General features: G+C 38.1%; 2 protein-coding genes across 2 annotated transcripts in view; both read right to left on the reverse strand.

Annotated features, from left to right (window-relative positions):
• LOC138713056 (CARD- and ANK-domain containing inflammasome adapter protein-like) overlaps window positions 1-20,369 on the reverse strand; it is a 77,081-nt gene that overhangs the window by 51,914 nt on the left and 4,798 nt on the right. The gene's annotated exons all lie outside the window — the stretch shown is intronic.
• Window positions 11,914-20,369, reverse strand: part of LOC138713138 (ankyrin repeat and death domain-containing protein 1A-like) — a 72,523-nt gene continuing 64,067 nt past the window's right edge. The window contains exons 4-7 of the mRNA XM_069844940.1: window positions 17,960-18,022; window positions 14,550-14,624; window positions 14,226-14,330; window positions 11,914-12,776 (exon numbers count right to left, since the gene is read on the reverse strand). Of these exons, the coding sequence (XP_069701041.1) occupies window positions 12,252-12,776; window positions 14,226-14,330; window positions 14,550-14,624; window positions 17,960-18,022 (768 nt within the window). The 3' untranslated portion in view covers window positions 11,914-12,251. The remainder of the gene's footprint in view (window positions 12,777-14,225; window positions 14,331-14,549; window positions 14,625-17,959; window positions 18,023-20,369) is intronic.

Genomic DNA, 20,369 nt, shown 5'->3' on the forward strand with positions numbered 1-20,369 from the left:
TATTATTATTATTATTATTATTATTATCTAAATTAGAATATGCATCTGTTGCGTGGAACTCTATTACTTCTAATGATTCGGCTAAACTAGAAAATATCCAAAGAAAATTCATTTCTCTTTGTGTGTTCAGATTTGTACCTCACTCCTCTTCTTTAAATTATGAACTATCTAGTAAATATTTTAACTGTACCAGTCTGTAATCGAGACGTCAGGATATTCATTACACTTTCTTTAATAATGCTATTAATGGTGTCATTGATTGTGATTCTTTTGTACATATCTTAGAATTCCCGTGAAAGTTTTTCGCGGTCAAAGAATTTTCTTCACTAAATTATTTAAATCCCTTTCTCCAATAGCCAGGTGTATTAAAAGTGCTAATTTGCAAGATCGCATTTGATTTTACTTATGCATGATATATCCTTAGGCCTACTTGTTATTTAATATCTTTTATTATTTGTTAGATATTGTCATTTATTTTGTTGCATTTCGTGAATGATTAATGTTGATTTCATCTCACTGCCATTTTCTGCCATTCATTGTCATAATCATTTGTTTTGTTTTTTATTTTGTGCTAAACTGTAATTGGCTTTGTGCTGTTGTTTTGCACATTAATATTCGAAATAAATAAATAAATAAAATAAATAAAATAAATAAATTATTATTAATATTATTATTACTATTACTGTTACTATTACTATTACTATTACTATTACTATTATTACTATTATTACTATTATTATTATTATTATTATTATTATTATTATTATTATTATTATTATTATTATTATTATTATGGAAACCATTTGGTTTGATCTGATCCTTCCCATCAGCAGCTCCCCTGGTGTAGATCCAATGACATTCGTGGCAGTGTGTTGCCTCAGCAAGAATCTTGATAATCCAGCTTCCCAGTGCCTGGTCGATGTTCCAGTCGATATCATGCATGTAATGGAAGACACCAGCGTAACATTCCAGGCGATACTATCGTTGCAGTTGGACGGTCTGGCCAAATAATCCTAACAATGGTTTATGATCACTGATCATAGTCAATCGACGATCATAAAGAAAATTATGGAACTTTTTAACATCCGCAACGATCGCTAATGCTTCCCGATCGATCCGTGCATAGCGTCGCTCCTGAATAGTCAATGTTCTTGAATAACATGCGATAGGTTTCTAGTCATCCTTTTCCTTACGTCACAAAACGGCGCCAATTCCATAGGGAGATGCATCACAAACTAGAACCAATGGCTATGAAGATCGTAATGAGCAAGGACTTGTTTAGATGAAAACAATTCTTTAACTTTTTCAAAAGTTTCTTGATGAATGGATATCCACTTCCAATCTTATCGAGGAATTGGAACCAACATATTAATTACCTTTGTAATAAATTACGTAAAATAATATATTATTTTGTTTTATTGAGGAATTACTTGTCAATAAGTTTATTACGCACAATATATTTAACTTTATTTCAATCGGTAATTATGTATGGAATTATAGGATGGAATAGCTCATTTAAATCTAATTTTAATCCACTTTATTTATTACAGAAGAAAATAATTAAAATATGGCTTCATAAACCTATTCATTTTGCATCTCAAAATTTGTTTTTAGACTTTAATGTAGGCTACTTAACTTAAGACAAACTTATTATATTGTATTAATAAAATTCATAGATAAAAATCGAAATAATTTTGAATTGTATTCTCATAGATATGAAAGAAAAGGTATGAATTCTTTAAGATTGTTTGAACCAAAATGCAACACTGTTACAGTATTTAATCATAGTAATTAGTAATTTAGGCCCAAGAATATGTAACAAATTTATATTTAAATATCTAATCTTGTCAATTCTAATAGTTCTAGTATTAAATTTAAAAAGTTATGTATGGGTTTTATAAAAAATTGAAAAATTGTAAATTTAAATGTCTATACTATAATTGCATAGTAGACATAAGACAAATTGTATTGTATAATTATTAATTTCAATTCAGGAATCCGCCCCTGAGCAAGAGTTCTCCTCTTTCAGGGGCGAGTCGACCTGGTTGGTGAGTTGGTATAGCGCTGGCCTTCTATGCCCAAGGTTGCGGGTTCGATCCCGGGCCAGGTCGATGGCATTTAAGTGTGCTTAAATGCGACAGGCTCATGTCAGTAGATTTGCTGGCATGTAAAAGAACTCCTGCGGGACAAAATTCCGGCACATCCGGCGACGCTGATATAACCTCTTTAGTTGCGAGCGTCGTTAAATAAAACATATCATTCAGGAGCGAGCTAATTTTTTTCTAATATAATATATGTTATGTTATGTTATAATTATTGGCAAAATAATAAATAAATAAATAAATAAATAAATAAATAAATGAAGAATAACTGAATAAATAAATAAATAAATGAAGAATGACTGAATAAGTAAATAAATAAATAAATAAATAAATAAATAAATAAATAAATAAATAAATAAATAAATAAATCTAGTACCTTATCTGGGAGTCTATGCAACGGTTCAGCAACAGATGCTTAATTGGAAACAAACTGAAGACAGAAATTAAGCATTCCCAAGACAGCTTGAATCTCGGTAACATTTCTAGGTGCAGGCGCTTTTTTAACTGACTCTACTTTTTCTTCAGTCACAGAAGTGCCTTCTTTACTAATCTTGAATACTAAAAATGCCACTTTTTCTTTTACAAAGAATTGACATTGTTCTTTACTTAAGTGAAGATCATTTCACATAAGCGTGTGGATATTAAAGTTTATTTAGCATTTCAAAAGGTGAATCAGCACAGACAAAAATATCGTCAAAAAGGGTAAGAATTCAGTAACGCCATGTAAAATATTTTGTATCAGATCTTGAAATAGCCCAGGTGCAGTGAAAACACCGAATTCTAACCTATCAACTTTAAATGCACCACGATGAGTATTTATAGTTTGAGTTTTTGCTTAAATTTCATCAACCGACATTGCAAATATGCATTTGCTACTAAATTCGTGAAAAACATTCACCGCCACTTAAAGTGGATAGCAAATGATTTGTGTTAGGATTCTGTAGTGAATGAGGTCGCGATGCTTTGTTAAGAGTCTATTCATAATCACCACATTAACTACCCCAGTATTTGGCTTCAACACGGACGACTGGAGTGGACCATCAGCACATCCTACTGGTTCAATTATTTTCAATTTCAGCAGCGATCTAACTCTGTATCAACTTTCTCCTTTAGTCCAAAGGGGGCAGCATGTGCTTTGTGACGAACTGGGGTAAATAATGGATCAATTGGAAGTGAAACAGCAGGTCCGGTGTAGCAACCAAGACTCACATCGGATAATTGACTGCAAACTACTAAAAATGATGAAATATCTGTATCGATCACTTTTATTCCAATGATGCAGATAACCAAAGATTCAGACCGTTCTAAACTAGGAGGTTGGTAGCTGATCTTTCAGTGACAATTGCTGTGAGTTCAACAGAGTATTTGCCGTAACTAACTGGCATTCTGCACTCCCTACAACAGGAATTGGTTCTGCTGGTAATCACGAAGCTCTGTCATAAAACGTTCTAACTTAAGGGTACCAGCTGAATTAATGTTATCAGAAACATGCTTGGAAATTATTGTATATCTTAGGTTTTCCTGACGTTCTTTCCAACTGTAAGGCGAATGACAGACAATCACGTGGTAAATCTTGAGCCACGTCTCGTCAGATTGAATTTCGCTAAACAACATAGTAGCTAGTTGCTACAGCGTCATTAAATAACCAACTAAAATGTCTCTTTCTCTGTTTTTCTCATGACAACCCAGGAAGAGTTAAGGATGACCAGCCGTTTGCTGGCCTTACGTCCATATGCCACAGCAGAAGTGAACGATCATCCAACTAGTATTGAGATATTGTACGGTTAGCACAATGATGCAGCCAGCCGCTATAGCTGGTTTTGTAACGTAAACTCCCTTAGTAGATATACTGCATAGTCTATTACAGATCGTTCATTGTAGGGTCTATTGCTTGCAGTGTTGAGATGCGTTAAGTTTATATTCGCATACGCCATTTCACTTAAATTTGTTTATTTTTCTAAATAGAAATTAAAATTCTAGGTCTATTCAGCTCTCATATCAAATTTCACCGCAATCTATATCGCTAATTTTCTAGTGTTCCCAAACATTAGTTAATGTAATTCCAGATCCAAATTAAAGCCTGTTGAAACACGTAAAGCACACGGATAGCAAAGCTGAAATTCGATCGTAACTTAAGCTCAGATGCGAACTACGTTCTCTAGTTTATTACATCTATAAGTTGTAAATCAGGACTCACTTTAAATCAGTTTCTTACTTCAGCCGTAACACATCGTGCTCTACGGGTTTGCAAACTACTTGGTTTGTAGGATTTAAAGAGAAAGAAATCTTGAATTGTGACTCACCGCATCGAACGCAGGACCCAACCGCACATGTCTACCGTCGCCACTCACCTAAACAGAGCTCAGCTTCCAACCACCACAGACAGAGGGCTGTTGTGTGTTGGACACAGTTCAGCCAATCAGAATGTACCTACACTAAGATTTTTTTCTTTTGGTCTTGTTTACTAATTGTAGCTACAAAGTACAGTTTTAGACAAGAATAATCACACTCTGATGTACTGTAATTCAGAGTTATTGTACGTTCGCTCGGAGAGAAACCAGAGGGTGGGGGGGGGGCTGAAAGCAGAAGGCCTCACAAGTTACCGCTGTTCCCTTCGTCCCGCGCAGAGGTAAACACCACATAGTTGCCAGTTCTGTAACGACTTGCAGTGCACGTAGTTTGTATTATCTGTTTAGTTTTCTTAGTGTTCACTGAAATTAGTGAAATATGTGGCACCATGGGAGTCTGTTGCAGAGAGTGAACAACATAGTGATGACAATCATTGTTACAAGAGGTCAGTCATTAGACAGACAAGCTGCACATATTATAAAGGCAAGGAGAAGGCAAATGTGATTCACCAATTGATAAAACTGTTGGCGCTACAGATGTTTCAAGATCATTACTGAGGAAAACAATTTCTACCAATATAACCAGGTATAACACTGCTAAAAAAAATTCAGAATGCATTACAAACAGTTACGAAATTCAAGAAAATTAATGATTTCGGACGTGATATACTACAACGCACCATTAGGCCCTATGAATGTTACAACAACCACATATCTCTTACATTGGACATCCTTTTAAGTGCAGTGCAAGAAACGACACAAGGCACAGATTGCGAATTGCTGTATTGGTTAAAGAAAATATATGACTCAATTGTTATAGGTTATACTATTATGAAATTTGTGAAATTTAGAAATTTATAATGTTATCTGTATAGGAGAATAAAACTGTTATTATATGACTGAAATAAATATACTTTTTTCATATTTAGAAAATGGGTTGAGAGACCCAACCCGTGCAGTTACGTTACTTTTCATGACACGTTCACTGGCGGGTTAACAACAACAACAACAACAACAACAACAACAATAGTAATAATAATAATAATAATAATAATAATAATAATAATAATAATAGTCTAACAAGCATGACAAATGTTATTAGTCAAAATAAATATAGCCTAGATAGTTTTTTTAGATTATTTTACGACGCTTTATCAACAACTTAGGTTATTAAGCGTCTGAATGAGATGAAGGTGATAATGCCGGTGAAATGAGTCCGGGTCCAGCACCGAAAGTTACCCAGCATTTGCTCATATTGGGTTGAGGGAAAACCCCAGAAAAAACCTCAATAAGGTAAATTGCCCCGACCGGGAATCGAACCCGGATCACCTGAATTCGCAGCCAGACGCGCCAGACACAGGTGTGGACAACAGAGATCGTAAATGGGACGTCTAACTGACGTAGTCTATTAGATGTTGCAACGCTGCTTCCTTAGTCGCATGTCTAGTTGTGTAACAACAACCACTGCTTCGGTAGCATACTCTCTTATTGCACCCCTTCCCCTGTTTTTCTCTGAACGAACATACAATAGGAAACAGTTTAAAAGCTGTAGGCCTTATTGTTTATATATTATTAATCCTAAATACATGTCTTCAATTGCCTTTCACGTCCCATACAGGCCTATAAACAAGTTATAGTAATATAAAACACAACTACATCGCCTCAGTTAAAATTTCCACATTCGACTCCCGTCCTGGGATCTAGAAACTCCCCAGCCCGCACAGAAACAAGACAAATGAGCAACTCATCCAGCACGCTGATGCAGTGAAGAGGGATAAAATGCGCAATTTGGCCGATATGGCATTCTACAATACACGCGGACTCATCCGCAGTTGTGTCAGCACAACGCCAGACTTACACGTGGAAAATAAACAATATGGCAGACATTGTTACTTTTATTGCAGATAATAACGGTGAAATGTCTTCACTGTGCTAAAAGCGGATGCGGGTTCGAACCCCGCCGAAGACGACGAATTTTAAATGCTAAGGAATCCGTAGCACTGCTTCATCGGGAGGCAAGTAAAGCTGTGCTGCCCTGTCGTAGATTACAGCACGTGACAGAACCCTGTCCTAGATACAGGGCTGCAGACTACATTATTGCAGGCTATGCCAGGCGGCGCTGAATTTCGACTGTGAATATAAGCATTTGTTATTTTGTATATACAACAGATATATACGCCTTTATATACTGAATTATAAGGAACATAAACAATTAGGAACACTGGAAGACACTGTGAGGAAAGCTCGTATTTCGGTGTTGTTCCATCTCTGCCCTACATAGGCTTCAAGAAATAGGGGATAGAAAAGTAAATGCACAGAAATATATTAAAAAAAAAAAACAAATAAAAATGAAATAAAATAACAATTACAAAAAAAACCTTTATAGCGACTATATACTGTATATAAGTATATAAATAGGCCTAGAACTTATACCCAGATGTGTATTTTTCTCAATTAAATTTTCGTTTGGCCTATGCTATTCCTGGTTACCAGCACCGGTATTTTATACGTTCAACACGATGTGAAAAATACTGAAAGATTATAGCAGAATTGATTTCTGTGTTTATTGTTATTCATTGTATTCTCGGAGTTTCATTCAGGAGTTGGAGCCAACTGTCATACCCTTATTCCTGGTTACCAGCACCGGTATTTTATACGTTCAACACAATGTGAAAAATACTGAAAGATTATAGCAGAATTGATTTCTGTGTTTATTGTTATTCATTGTATTCTCGGAGTTTCATTCAGGAGTTGGAGCCAACTGTCATACCCTTATTCCTGGTTACCAGCACCGGTATTTTATACGTTCAACACGATGTGAAAAATACTGAAAGATTATAGCAGAATTGAATTAATGAAATAGGAACAATTGTAACAATCACACTACACGAATGCTGTTTTTGTCTGTTTCAAAACAGTACAACAACGAATTTAGAATCAGTTTCAAGTCTGCACTGAACGTGTTGTTTCGTGTTTTATGTGTTCATTGATCTATTTGTTTAGCGTTAATTTAATTAGATCCTTATCTGTTTTATAGTACAAGGTTTTGGTTTATTGTTTATCAATCGAAGTATTGTTAATGTTAAGTTATTTGGTATAAGAGGTGCGTCACAATTTCCAAGATCGCACATTTCTTCAAAGGAAGAAGACAAATAGATCATAACGGTGGGGACCAAAGAACTTTAGGCCTATATAAAACATAGCCTATCGTTTACTTCCTTTTTATCAGAGTTGGGCATTTTCTAATGGATTACCGATTAGCCTACAGAATTTTACAAAAATTAGGCCTAATATATAAAATAATGTTTCAAAGTAGTCGACATCCAAAGTCTAATAGGATTAGCTATGTATTTAATTTGTATCCATAATTCAAATTTTTTATGAAAATTGTTGGCCTACGTGACAAAATTATGCACCCCTCCCACAAAACAAATTACAGCTACACTGCCGGTAGGCACTAGGTCTATTTCATAGACATGACTGAATTCGTAAATAAAATATAACAGTGCTTGTACAGTATGCGTGTCCAGTGATTTAATATGGAAACATCCTAAGCAAGGATGGCACTTTATGGTAAACACAAGACTTACTAGCCTATATGATTAAAGTGATAGAAGACATCTTGTAACAAATGAAAGAATAGAAATAGAAATATAACTAAAAACTTTAGATAACATTTTAGAAACACTGGGTCACTGGATGAAAAGAAACTGCCTACTGAAGGATGCATTGGAAGAAATCTTGAGTAGGGGAAGAGTTCGGCGCAGAGATAGATATCAGATGATAGATTACATTAAGATATATGGATCGTATGAGGAGACAAAGAGGAAGGCAGAAAATAGAAAGAATTGGAGAATGCAGGGTTTGCTGTCAAAGTACTATCCCTACACAGAAAATTATTACGTAAACGCCTGATTTCTTTGCGAAAGGAACTTTTCTCCTGGATCGGACTTGTGAATTCATTTTCCCCCAGTACGTCCAGAGGTGTCAAGAACGCCTTACTGCGACGCCTGGTTCCCAGATATTGACGGTTAAGAAAACATTGGGGTCATAGTGCCCATTTTTGTGTAGCCCTAATGGGTGGTTGGAGCGCCAACCGTATTGGAGGCTTCATTATGAACAAGGGATGCACAAAATATGGAAAATCCGTCGCACGTGTCGCTATTTCTTGATTTAGTTTGATAAATTCTGACCAGAAATATTTTGAAGAATATCCGAACATTTCCGGAGTTTTCGTAGCTAATCCACTGATAGGGCTAGTTGAGGAGAACCCTTGGTGTTATGGGTAGCGATCAAGGACCCGATATTGTCTGCGTCCATGCAGCTCCTTCTAGCCGGAGGGATTTCCGTACAAATGCTGGCGGAGGAGAAATGTAAAATGCTTGCTGTTTTTTTGGGTGAATATCAACTTTTCTCGGGGATCGGAATTTTGTGAATTTCTTTGCCCGGAGTGCGTTTATATTGTCCACCGCTGTGAAGTAACAGTATGTGTCACAATGAAACTAGCAGGCACGAGTTCAAATCCAGGATGGGACAAGTTACCTGGTTGAGGTTCTTTCCAGCATTTTCTTCAATCCGCTAAGAACAAACCATCGTTGATTTTATGAGCCCTCCTATGTGACAGTACAGAAAATAATTTTTCTAGATGACGAAAAAATTAATTAAATGTCAATAGCACTACACTGAACGTTTATGATGTCATTTGTGTTCAGCATGGTCACCAACATATTCTGCAAAATTATTTCATATTCTTAAGAAGGCCAATTAATTTTTAATTTTTTTTTCCCTTCTGAAGAATTATGTTGTGTCTGTCACATTGCAGGTTTCATAAAATCAACGACGAAATGCTGGGTAACGTTCGGCGTGCATCTCGCTGGCATTATCACCTTCATCTCATTCAGACGCTAGGTAACCATAGCAATTGTCAACCGCCGTAAAATAAACTGATTAATATAGTCAACTACTGTTTTACAGCAGCTTTTAATAAGCCATATGTGTATTTTTTTGTTAAACGCGATTTATTCGAACTTTTTTTTTCATATCAGTTTATATGACCTTTTCCTCAACACAGTATGTATGTATGCGTGAAATGTTTACCCCATAATTCAGTTAACACTTTCATGTTGTAGATTCAACTTCGTTCAATTTTCTTATGACCTAAATTGTTAAACTTTATTTAAAGAAAGAGTTTGAAAATTTAAAAAAAATTATATTCTTCTAGTCAATATTTACAAACCTAAACCCTCCACTTATGAACGCCAATTGTTCAGTTAATTGTTTCCGTTTTCGTTCATGTTCTCGGACTTTGCTTAAGTTAAGATTTAAACTTCACCTGGCACCGCATAATCATCCTGGCCACCATACCCCACTATCTCCTGGCTTAGTTGCCTCATGAGTGATGCTTTATTGCTATCACTCATGAGCTTCAAACTTCTCTTCGAACTGCTGACTGAACATAACTTACACAGGCGTGAGATAACGTAACTCCGCCTTGGAAGGATACATCCTGCCTTCACTTGCGTAAGATAGGTTATCTAACCTTAGGCGCCCTGAATAATTCCGTTCTGAATGACGTTGATACTAGATCAGGACGCGGGGCTGACTGTCAGACACATGAAAACGGTTTCACGTAGCAACCAGGCCAGCCGCAAAGGGAATGCACGACTGACGCATTTCTGTTCAGCAAAACAATTTTTTTTGTCTCAAAAAGAAAAATATGATACTGATAGTAATTTTTAAGTAGGCTATGCTTGAGAATAAGTTCCTTATGAAAAAATTTGGGGACAACAGGGAGGAATGAAGTTACAGGAGAAAGTTACACAAAGCAGAAATGCATGCATTGTATTCTTCACACAAAATAATTAGGAGTATTAAATACAGACGTTAGACGTGGGCAGAGCATGTAGCACGCACCATGGCCTATGGGTGAATACTGAAACGCGTACTAGTTAGTGTGTTAGTGAGGAGAACCGAGCCAGGGGGAGAAAGATTTTCGGGGAGAATGAGACGTAATAGGGAGGATAATATTAAAATGGAAGGCTTATGTGAGGTCTGCAATGATCTTCCGAGTTGTCTATAATCCATTTGTAAGTACACTCTGTTGTCGGTGGCTTTAATTCTCTGCAGAACTAGTTTCCCTTGGTCGTCGTCTTCCCCTCTCCCCTTGTGGTCTTATGCAGACGTGGTACGCTACGACTGAAAATAAGGAAGCCACAACCACTGGAAGGAGCTGGTGGAAGGACGGTGTGTTGGGCTGTACAGTGGCGGACTCTAGTCTGAAGACACTTCTGTTGATAAGTGTCTCTTAAATAACAAACATGTTCAACACGATTTAAAGCATTATCCGTCGTTATAACATTCGTAAATAGGGGATTTTCCAATCTCAAATATTGGACACCCCATACGATAGAGGAAACCTGGCAACCTTACTTGTAACTGACATCAGGAACGACCTTAATCAGCTGCCAACCATAATGAGAATTCAGAAGTTCTGTAAAGTCATAAGCAAGTAACCGAACTGTTTAGTGAAAAGTCATGGAACAGAGGTTGCAGGCCTACCAAATTACAAACTGAAAGTGGAACTGGAAAATATACGTAGGCTAGGCTCTAGGTAGGCACTTTGTGTAACATAGGCCTAGGCCTAATATTTTGCGAGGAAGCCTAACATGTTAGCTACAGGACTTAGTTCCTTCAAGACCGTGGCTTTTCACTCTTAGATTCATTCTCGTGTTATGTAGGGCTACACCGGCTGAGAGTGGGGGTGGTGAAAAAACCCACACACACGGAAGAAACTGATGTCCGTACCGCATACTGACGTCGGCAGTGGAGGTGAATGAAAAGAATAAATCAGGCTGAATTACGTCTGATGTTAATTACGTAAGCTATGTATGATCACTGAATACCAAACAATATCTCAGGGATGTTCAATGTTCTGTATTATGAATGTAAATGTTTGATTCTTTACACAGGGGTGTACAGGGAAACGCCTTCGCCTATTGATAGGGCTATGTTAGGCCTAGTAGATAAGATTTCGTCTTCCCATATCAGGAGATATAAATTCTGGTTAACTTCACGCTTACCCTTTTCACAATATGGCGGTCACAAAGTACAGGGCGGTAAACCGTGGTCGAGTCTTTGAAGTTATCAGTGGCGTACTTTATGGACGTAATCAAGACAAGTTTACAGGCGTGGATGTGGAGTTTGTGCAGGCACAGTGATGCGAACAGAAATGCTTTTCTTCTCATATTGCGATTAAATATAGGCATAAAAATTAGCCGCAGTATTGATGTGCGTGTGAGGAACATGAGCAGTAACGGCAATCAGTGGCGTATCAAGATCATCGGACAGGGCGAGGCGACATACTTACTGTGCTTGAAATAGTTCAGTTCACATGCTGAAGGATCAGTGGCGTATCACAATAACAACAATCCTGTATGTTTTACACAAACAGTGATACCAACATAAAAACTTTTAACGTATTTTATTTGGATATTGTGTACAGCAATTTGAACAATAATTATAAAGACAATCGACTATTGATGACAATAATAGACTACAATAATAATAATAATAATAATAATAATAATAATAATAATAATAATAATAATAATAATAATATTCACAAGGTATCAGTGGCGTGTCAAGCTCCAACCACAACAAAGCCACACAACACGAGAGTAACGACAGCCTAGAGCAATGAAGTAACAGCATTACACGCAGAGCAGTGATGCCAACACAACACATTCCCGCTGGTTACTGTGGTATAATGGTATTGCTGTCGTGTTGGCAGCACTGCGCCTGCTCAGCCCTGCAGCATGGCCGCCACTGCTGTGTACCCGCACTGACGCGCCAGGTCCAGGGCCGTCCGTCCCTGCTTATCCCTCGCCCCCCGCTCAGCGCCATGCTGCAACAGCAGCTGCACCACTGGGGCGCGGCCGTTACATGCTGCACGGTGCAGTGCAGTGCACTGGTCTGCATCATCAGGCTCGTTGGGCCGCGCCCCAGCTGCCAGCAGCAGCTCACACACTGCAGGGTGCCCACGGTATGCAGCCACATGCAGAGCAGTGCGGCCAGATAGTCCTCCCTTCACATCCGGCCGCGCCCCGGCAGCCAGCAGCGCCCTGCACGCATCCTGGCGGCCTTGCCATGCAGCCAGCCACAAGGGCGTGCAGCCATCATGATCCACGGCGTTCACCGGGCTGCCTGCATCCAGGAGCAGCTGCACCCTGTGTGTGTCCCCCCGCTCCGCTGCCCGGTGTAGCTCAGTCCTGCCTTGGCTGTCCTTCTGCTGCAGGTTGGGCCCGACCTCAGCCGCAGCTCTGAGCTCCTGCAGCAGACAAAACAATCTGGTCAGAGGAAGCTCAGTCAGCTAGGTGACAGTTCACTAGGCTGAGTGAAGCTGATGGCAGTAGTAGTGACAGTAGCCATAGCTACAGTAATGTCAGTAGTAGTGACAGTAGCCACAACTACAGTAATGTCAGTAGTAGTAACAATAGCCATAACTACAGTAATGTCAGTAGTAGTGACAGTAGGCATAACTACAGTAATGTCAGTAGTAGTGACAGTAGCCATGACTACAGTAATGTCAGTAGTAGTGACAGTAGGCATGACTACAGTAATGTCAGTAGTAGTGACAGTAGCCATAACTACAGTAATATCAGTAGTAGTGACAGTAGCCATAACTACAGTAATGTCAGTAGTAGTGACAGTAGCCATTACTACAGTAATGTCAGTAGTAGTGACAGTAGCCACGACTACAGTGATGTCAGTAATAGTGACAGTTGACATGGCTACAGTGATGTCAGTAGTAGTAACAATAGCCATAACTACAGTAATGTCAGTAGTAGTGACAGTAGCCATGACTACAGTAATATCAGTAGTAGTGACAGTAGCCATAACTACAGTAATGTCAGTAGTAGTGACAGTAGCCATGACTACAGTAATGTCAGTAGTAGTGACAGTAGGCATAACTACAGTAATGTCAGTAGTAGTGACAGTAGCCATAACTACAGTAATGTCAGTAGTAGTAACAATAGCCATAACTACAGTAATGTCAGTAGTAGTGACAGTAGCCATGACTACAGTAATGTCAGTAGTAGTGACAGTATCCATAACTACATTAATGTCAGTAGTAGTGACAGTATCCATAACTACAGTAATGCCAGTAGTAGTGACAGTAACCGTTACTAAAATGTCAGTAGTAGTGACAGTAGCAATAACTACAGTAATGTCAGTAGTAGTGACAGTAGTTATAACTACATTCATGCCAGTAGTAGTAACAGTACTCATAACTACAGTGGTGTCAGTAGTAGTGACAGTAGTCATAACTTCAGTAATATCTGTAGTAGTGGTAGTAGTAGCAGTAGTAGTGGTAGTTGTAGTAGTAGTAGTGGTAGTTGTAGTAGTAGTAGTAGTAGTTGTAGTAGTAGTAGTAGTAGTAGTAGTAGTAGTAGTAGTAGCAGTGGTGGTAGTTGTTGTAGTAGTAGTAGTAGTAGTACTAGTAGTTGTAGTAGTGGTAGTTGTAGTTGTAGTAGTAGTAGTACTTGTAGTAGTAGTAGTGGTGGATAGTTGTAGTAGTAGTGGTAGTTGTAGTTGTTGTAGTAGTAGTAGTAGTAGTAGTAGTTGTTGTAGTTGTAGTATTTTTAGTGGCAGCAGTTCTAATCTGAAAACTGAAATTAAGTCTGCTCTCCAACTGCATCTGGTCGCAATCTCTGTTGTAACAGTTTGTATCAATCATTGCTCAGTAACTGTAACCATGGCAACAGCTCACACTTACTGCTGTCTTCTGGCGCTCCGCTTGCAGTTCGTCTGCCATTTTCTTCAGTTCCTCCCCCTTCGCTTGCAGTTCTTCTCGCAGAGCCCGCAGTGCTTCCTCCTTACTCTGTAATTTAAAAACAAATCTTGTTGAGAAGAACCTCAGATGTCGATAACTGGACTAGAAACATGACTACGATGATCATGATGATGATGATGATGATTTTATAATAGTAATCAGAATATTATAACTATTATTGTTTTTAACAATATTAAAATGTGCAATGACTGAATAGAGTTGGTAAACCCCCTCGTAACTGTAACCATGGTAACAGCTCACACTTACTTCTTCCAGCTGGCGCCTCATCTCCCGCCCAGCCTCCAGTTCTTGTCTCAGCTTCCCCAGCTGATCCTGGTAACTCTGTAATATAAACAATTCTGCATTAGAGAAAGCTCAGCTGGTTAGGTGACAGTCTGACTTGAAGCAACAGGTTTCATGAAGGAATCAAGCTGATGGCCGGTATACAGCATCAGGAAATGAGACAACAGCTACCAATGTTTGGATAAATGCTTTCAGATAAAATCTCTCATCCTGCTTATGGTTTTCTCTAGAAAGTTAAATAAGTGTTGTGTGTCCTTAAATAAATTGGACATCTACAAGAAAATAGTCTTCACTTTCAAAATGAGGTTTAAAGAAATGGGCCACAGATCGTATACACTACCAGTACATACTGTGATTCTCATCTGCTCTCCCACTACATAATTCGAATGTTCATGATAAGCCCCCAAACTAATGGGTCGTGGATCACCTAACTTCTCTCAACGTAAATCAGACTCTCATAAGCCCTAAAATAAATAACATTTTACTGAAATCCAGCTGATAGCAGCCAACTTTTAATATATCGTACCTGCAAGACGAGAAACCTACTTTCCAATTGAGGAGCGTTTTTGCAAAAGTCGATAGATGCAGAAATCAAGATTTTACAGAAATTACATTAAGTGACAGGATCTATCGAGTTTTGAAAAAAACCTAGAAGGTTTGGTAGTCTCTACATACGGTATGAATCAAGTTTTGGTAAGTCTGATTTCGTTGATCGATTCCGGAGGTAGAAAACATACGATATCCATATGTAACTCACTTTCAAAAATTTCTGCATTTATCGACTTTTGCAAAAACGCTCCTCAATTTATTCCATTTTGTTTCTTAGACGTGCCTTCCTTATTAATATTGATATAGGCCTACAATCAAACACTTTGAATTATAGTTTGCAAGGCCAAGATGTTAACATAATAACAGCCCTCGCTAAAACCAACAGATCTGTAAGGAAACTTGATTTCTGGTCGACATCATTTCAAAAAAAGAAATTTGATTAATTCTGGTGTATGAAATGAGCCGTTGACAGGTAAAGTGGTACAGTGCGAATTAAGGATACGTTCGGGAATTTATTAAGGTTTTACGTTTGCTTGCATTTAAAAATGGTATTAGATTTTCCCCCCCATTTATTTTAGATTTTAATACTTTTATCCATCTGCGCCTCCTAACCTAGCGAGAGGAGGTGGGATTGGACAGTTAAACTTCCATCAAGTAACTTTTTTACAAACTTTTCAGTATGTTCCCTGACCACATCAAGAAGTTTGGCTGACTTTTTATTAATAGTGTTTCAACACGCAAGTATTCCCCAGACGGTTTACCAACTTCTTTCTTCTTTTGAAGTTTTTTAACTCGCCCATTAGACATGATGGCTGTCTCCAAAAATATGTTTGCACACATTAACGCTCTTTGTTTTCAAGTTCATAACGCATTTTCACGTGGCAGACTTTGGATCTTTTGATGTGTCCGAATTGTCCTCACAGCGATGTTGTTGAATCGGCAACTGTCCAATTAGTCACGAAAGGTAAGCATTGTGACGAGAATAATCTGTTGAAGCCCAAGATCAGGCAAAGGCAGATTTGCTATCGTCTTCAGAAATGAATTCATTACAACATCTAACATAGCTACAGTTTTAATCTTCAAACACTTTTGCAGGTAGCCTATTACTATACCTGTTTTGTGACATACGCCTTCCCAATATTACGATCTATCTTAGCTTTCGCTCGTTTATGTATCGAATTATCATGCAAACGTTTCTTCCCCCCTTCCACTTGAATGAGTTCCTCAGTCACTGGCATGATCAGTACAGCTTGAAGATGATTCCGTAGATGTATACAAGCATAACTTTAACATAGCAATAACAGTCATAGCACACGATTGGTGGGGAAGCTACTAGCAGGTGTTTTGAGTTGTACCGCTACACCAGTAGTGCAGGGCGATTACAGTTACTGTAACAAGATCTAATCACCTTCTAATGGCTAATCTTTGAAATAAAATGACCTCTTCACCAATTAATAGCTGACAACCTCATAGACGAGAACCTGGCTGTAACTCAAAATGAATAATATTTTGAGTTATAACACCCTGCCTCTCAGGAGCTCAAATAAATCCTGGTAAATTTAGCTATGTACTGTATGACACGACAAACACAGAGTTTCCTTTGCAGACATGCAATTAAGTTTGCACAGTTTTAAACAATATATTACTGACTATATTCAGAAGAAACTGAAAACAATTGTGACAGCCACAGATGGATACTGAATCTGATTTTAGACAGATAAGCTGAATTGACTGATATAACACACAATATGCCCTCCCTGTATGTAATTCAGATTTTCATTATTATTGATTTCTTCATCTAATCCAATCTGAACTAGTCACAGTCCACTGCCTCCTTATCACTTTCCTTGGCCTCCTGTCACTTAAGCATGATTTACATGTTGCTGCTTTTAACGCTACTTCCTAGCTTCTTCTGTCGCACCTTGATGCTTTTCCAGAATGAATATCTGGCTGGAAAATTAGCTGATTCATACACATTTACATGGTCATATCTCCTCTTTTATTTCTTTTATAACAGTGGAATATCTTAATAACAGTTCTCTCACATATTTTTCTTTAGCAGGAGTAGGCAATTATTTCTTTTGCTTTTTAAGGAACCAGTATAGAAAGACCCAATTGCACAGGACAAGGACAACACATCATGCCACACTTGCTTCTTAGACAACGGCCTATACCACTGCAAATGCCTGCACTGAAGGCAGATGTATTCACCAGTTGTTCAGAGATTCAGTCCCTGAAGTCCTGACATCCCATTCCTTTGGAAGCTGCTAGTAAAATCAACCAGCATATCGCTTTGACTGAGCATTAATATTGGACACGTTCAACTTGTCATTGAGTGTGTTTCAGTCAATGGGAATTCAAAATAAGACGCTATTCAAATAAATAAGCAGCTTCATTAGAAAATATAGCCAGCAAATTGGCCGGCGAATAAGGAAGCTTGTTCAAAGCAAATACAAGCACCGCCATATAAATCACACTTCAGCTAGCTTTCTCAAGAACTGCCCACATTTGCCGTGATGTAAGTTATGGTTGACTATTACGAACTTCACCTAACCCACTGAAACCTTCTCACTGTCCTCGGCCTCCTGTCACTTAGCTATCGCCATTTTGTCTTTTAGATATTGCCAGTACAGTTACTGTCACTACATTGTGATATATAATGGAGTAGTCATATTTATCATTCAATTAAGTGCCTATTTGAACACACCTTAGCGTCTGCATGTCTGCCTATTTTAAAGTTTTTCGTGCTTACTGCTCCAACCTTTAATGTACCCTCAACTGTCCAATTACTGTATCTGTAACCATGGTAACAGCTCATCACTTACTTTTTCCTGCTGGAGCCGCAACTGGTGCTCTTCTTCATATTTCTGCCTCAGTTCTGCTTTCTCCTGTAACCACAAAGGAATCAGGTTCAGACGTAGCTCAGTCAGTAAGGTGGCAGTATGATGAGAAACAGAATAACTCACAACGAACTGCTAAATGTATTGTATTAAACAACACGACATTTCTAATTCTATCTTCGCATTTTGTACATCGCTTCAAATTGGTCTTAACTCTTCAATTTCCCTCATCACCCATTTTCTGAATGCCCGGTATGAGCAAATATGTTGTTGTTGTTGTTGTTGTTGTTGTTTTCTAATGCCAGGCGTTTGACAATAAAGTCATTTGACCTCTTGCACTCCAATATTTTTCAAAGATATTATCATGGCCAGCCACTGAAGCACAGATTTTGAGGTGTTCCGAATCCATTTCTTGGTTTGAGTTGCACAATGGGCAGTTAGGGGACTGATATATTCCAATTCTATGCAGTGTTTGGCCAAACAATCATGGCCTGTTGCCAACCTAAATGCAGCTACACACGATTGTCGTGGTAAATCGGGAATTAACTGTGGATTTTGATGCAGAGAGTTCCTTTTTTTTCCCTTGGGATTGTGTTATCAAATTTTGTTTGTTGAAGTCTAAGTATGTAGATTTAATAAATCTTTTCTCAGAGTAATACGTAGATTTAGTAACAGGTCTGTAAGTAGCAGTGCTGCCCTCCTTTGCTAAAGCATCCGCATTCTCGTTTCCCAGGATTCCACAATGGGATGGTATCCATTGGAATACAATTCTTTTATTGAGTGATATTAATTGAGAGAGCATTTTAGTTATGTCTGCTGTTTGAGATGAAGGTGTGTGAATAGAGACTACTGATAGAATAGCTGCTTTGGAATCTGACAATATAACTGCATTTTTAAATTTATTGATGTGGCATAGAAGATTCCTGAGACTTTCACTTATTGCAATGATTTCTCCATCAAAACTTGTTGTTCCATATCCAAGAGATCTATAAAGTGAGAAGAGACAGCAAGTAACACCTGCACCGGCACCTTGTTCTCTGGAGATCAAGGATCCGTCAGTGTATAAATGAAGCCAGTTTTGTGGAGGGTACCTAATATTGTCTCTAAAGACAATTGTTTTAGTATTTCAGTGTTTACTTCTGATTTTAGTATTTCTTCTGTTAAATTTAGATTACTTACTTACTTACTGGCTTTTAGGGAACCCGGAGGTTCATTGCCGCCCTCACATAAGCCCGCCATTGGTCCCTATCCTGAGCAAGATTAATCCAGTCTCTATCGTCATATCACACCTCCCTCAAATCCATTTTAATATTATCTTCCCATCTACGTCTCGGCCTCCCCAAAGGTCTTTTTCCCTCCGGCCTCCCAACTAACACTCTATATGCATTTCTGGATTCGCCCATACGTGCTACATGCCCTGCCCATCTCAAACATCTGGATTTAATGTTCCTAATTATGTCAGGTGAAGAATACAATGCGTGCAGTTCTGTGTTGTGTAACTTTCTCCATTCTCCTGTAACTTCATCCCTCTTAGCATTAATTATTTTCCTAAGCACCTTATTTTCAAACACCCTTAACCTATGTTCCTCTCTCAAAGTGAGAGTCCAAGTTTCACAACCATACAGAACAACCGGTAATATAACTGTTTTCTAAATTCTAACTTTCACATTTTTTGACAGCACACTGGATGATAAAAGTTTTTCAACCGAATAATAACAGGCATTTCCCATATTTATTCTGTGTTTAATTTCTTCCCGAGTATCATTTATATTTGTTACTGTTGCTCCAAGATATTTGAATTTTTCCACCTCTTCAAAAGATAAATTTCCAATTTTTATATTTCCATTTCGTACAATATTCTGGTCACGAGACATAACCATATACTTTGTCTTTTCGGGTTTTACTTCCAAACCTATCTCTTTACTTGCTTCCAGTAAAATTCCCGTGTTTTCCCTAATCGTTTGTGGATTTTCTCCTAACATATTCACGTCATCCGCATAGACAAGCAGCTGATGTAACCCGTTGAATTCCAAACCCTCTCTGTTATCTTGGACTTTCCTAATGGCATACTCTAGAGCAAAGTTAAAAAGTAAAGGTGATAGTGCATCTCCCTGCTTTAGCCCGCAGTGAATTGGAAACGCATCTGACAGAAACTGACCTATACGAACTCTGCTGTATGTTTCACTGAGACACATTTTAATTAATCGAACTAGTTTCTTGGGAATACCAAATACAATAAGAATATAATATAAAACTTCTCTCTTAACCGAGTCATATGCCTTTTTGAAATCTATGAATAACTGATGCGCTGTACCCTTATACTCCCATTTTTTCTCCATTATCTGTCGAATACAAAATATCTGGTCAATAGTTGATCTATTACTCCTAAAACCAC

This window comes from Periplaneta americana, chromosome 2, assembly GCF_040183065.1.
Source record: "Periplaneta americana isolate PAMFEO1 chromosome 2, P.americana_PAMFEO1_priV1, whole genome shotgun sequence".
Lineage (NCBI taxonomy): Eukaryota > Metazoa > Arthropoda > Insecta > Blattodea > Blattidae > Periplaneta > Periplaneta americana.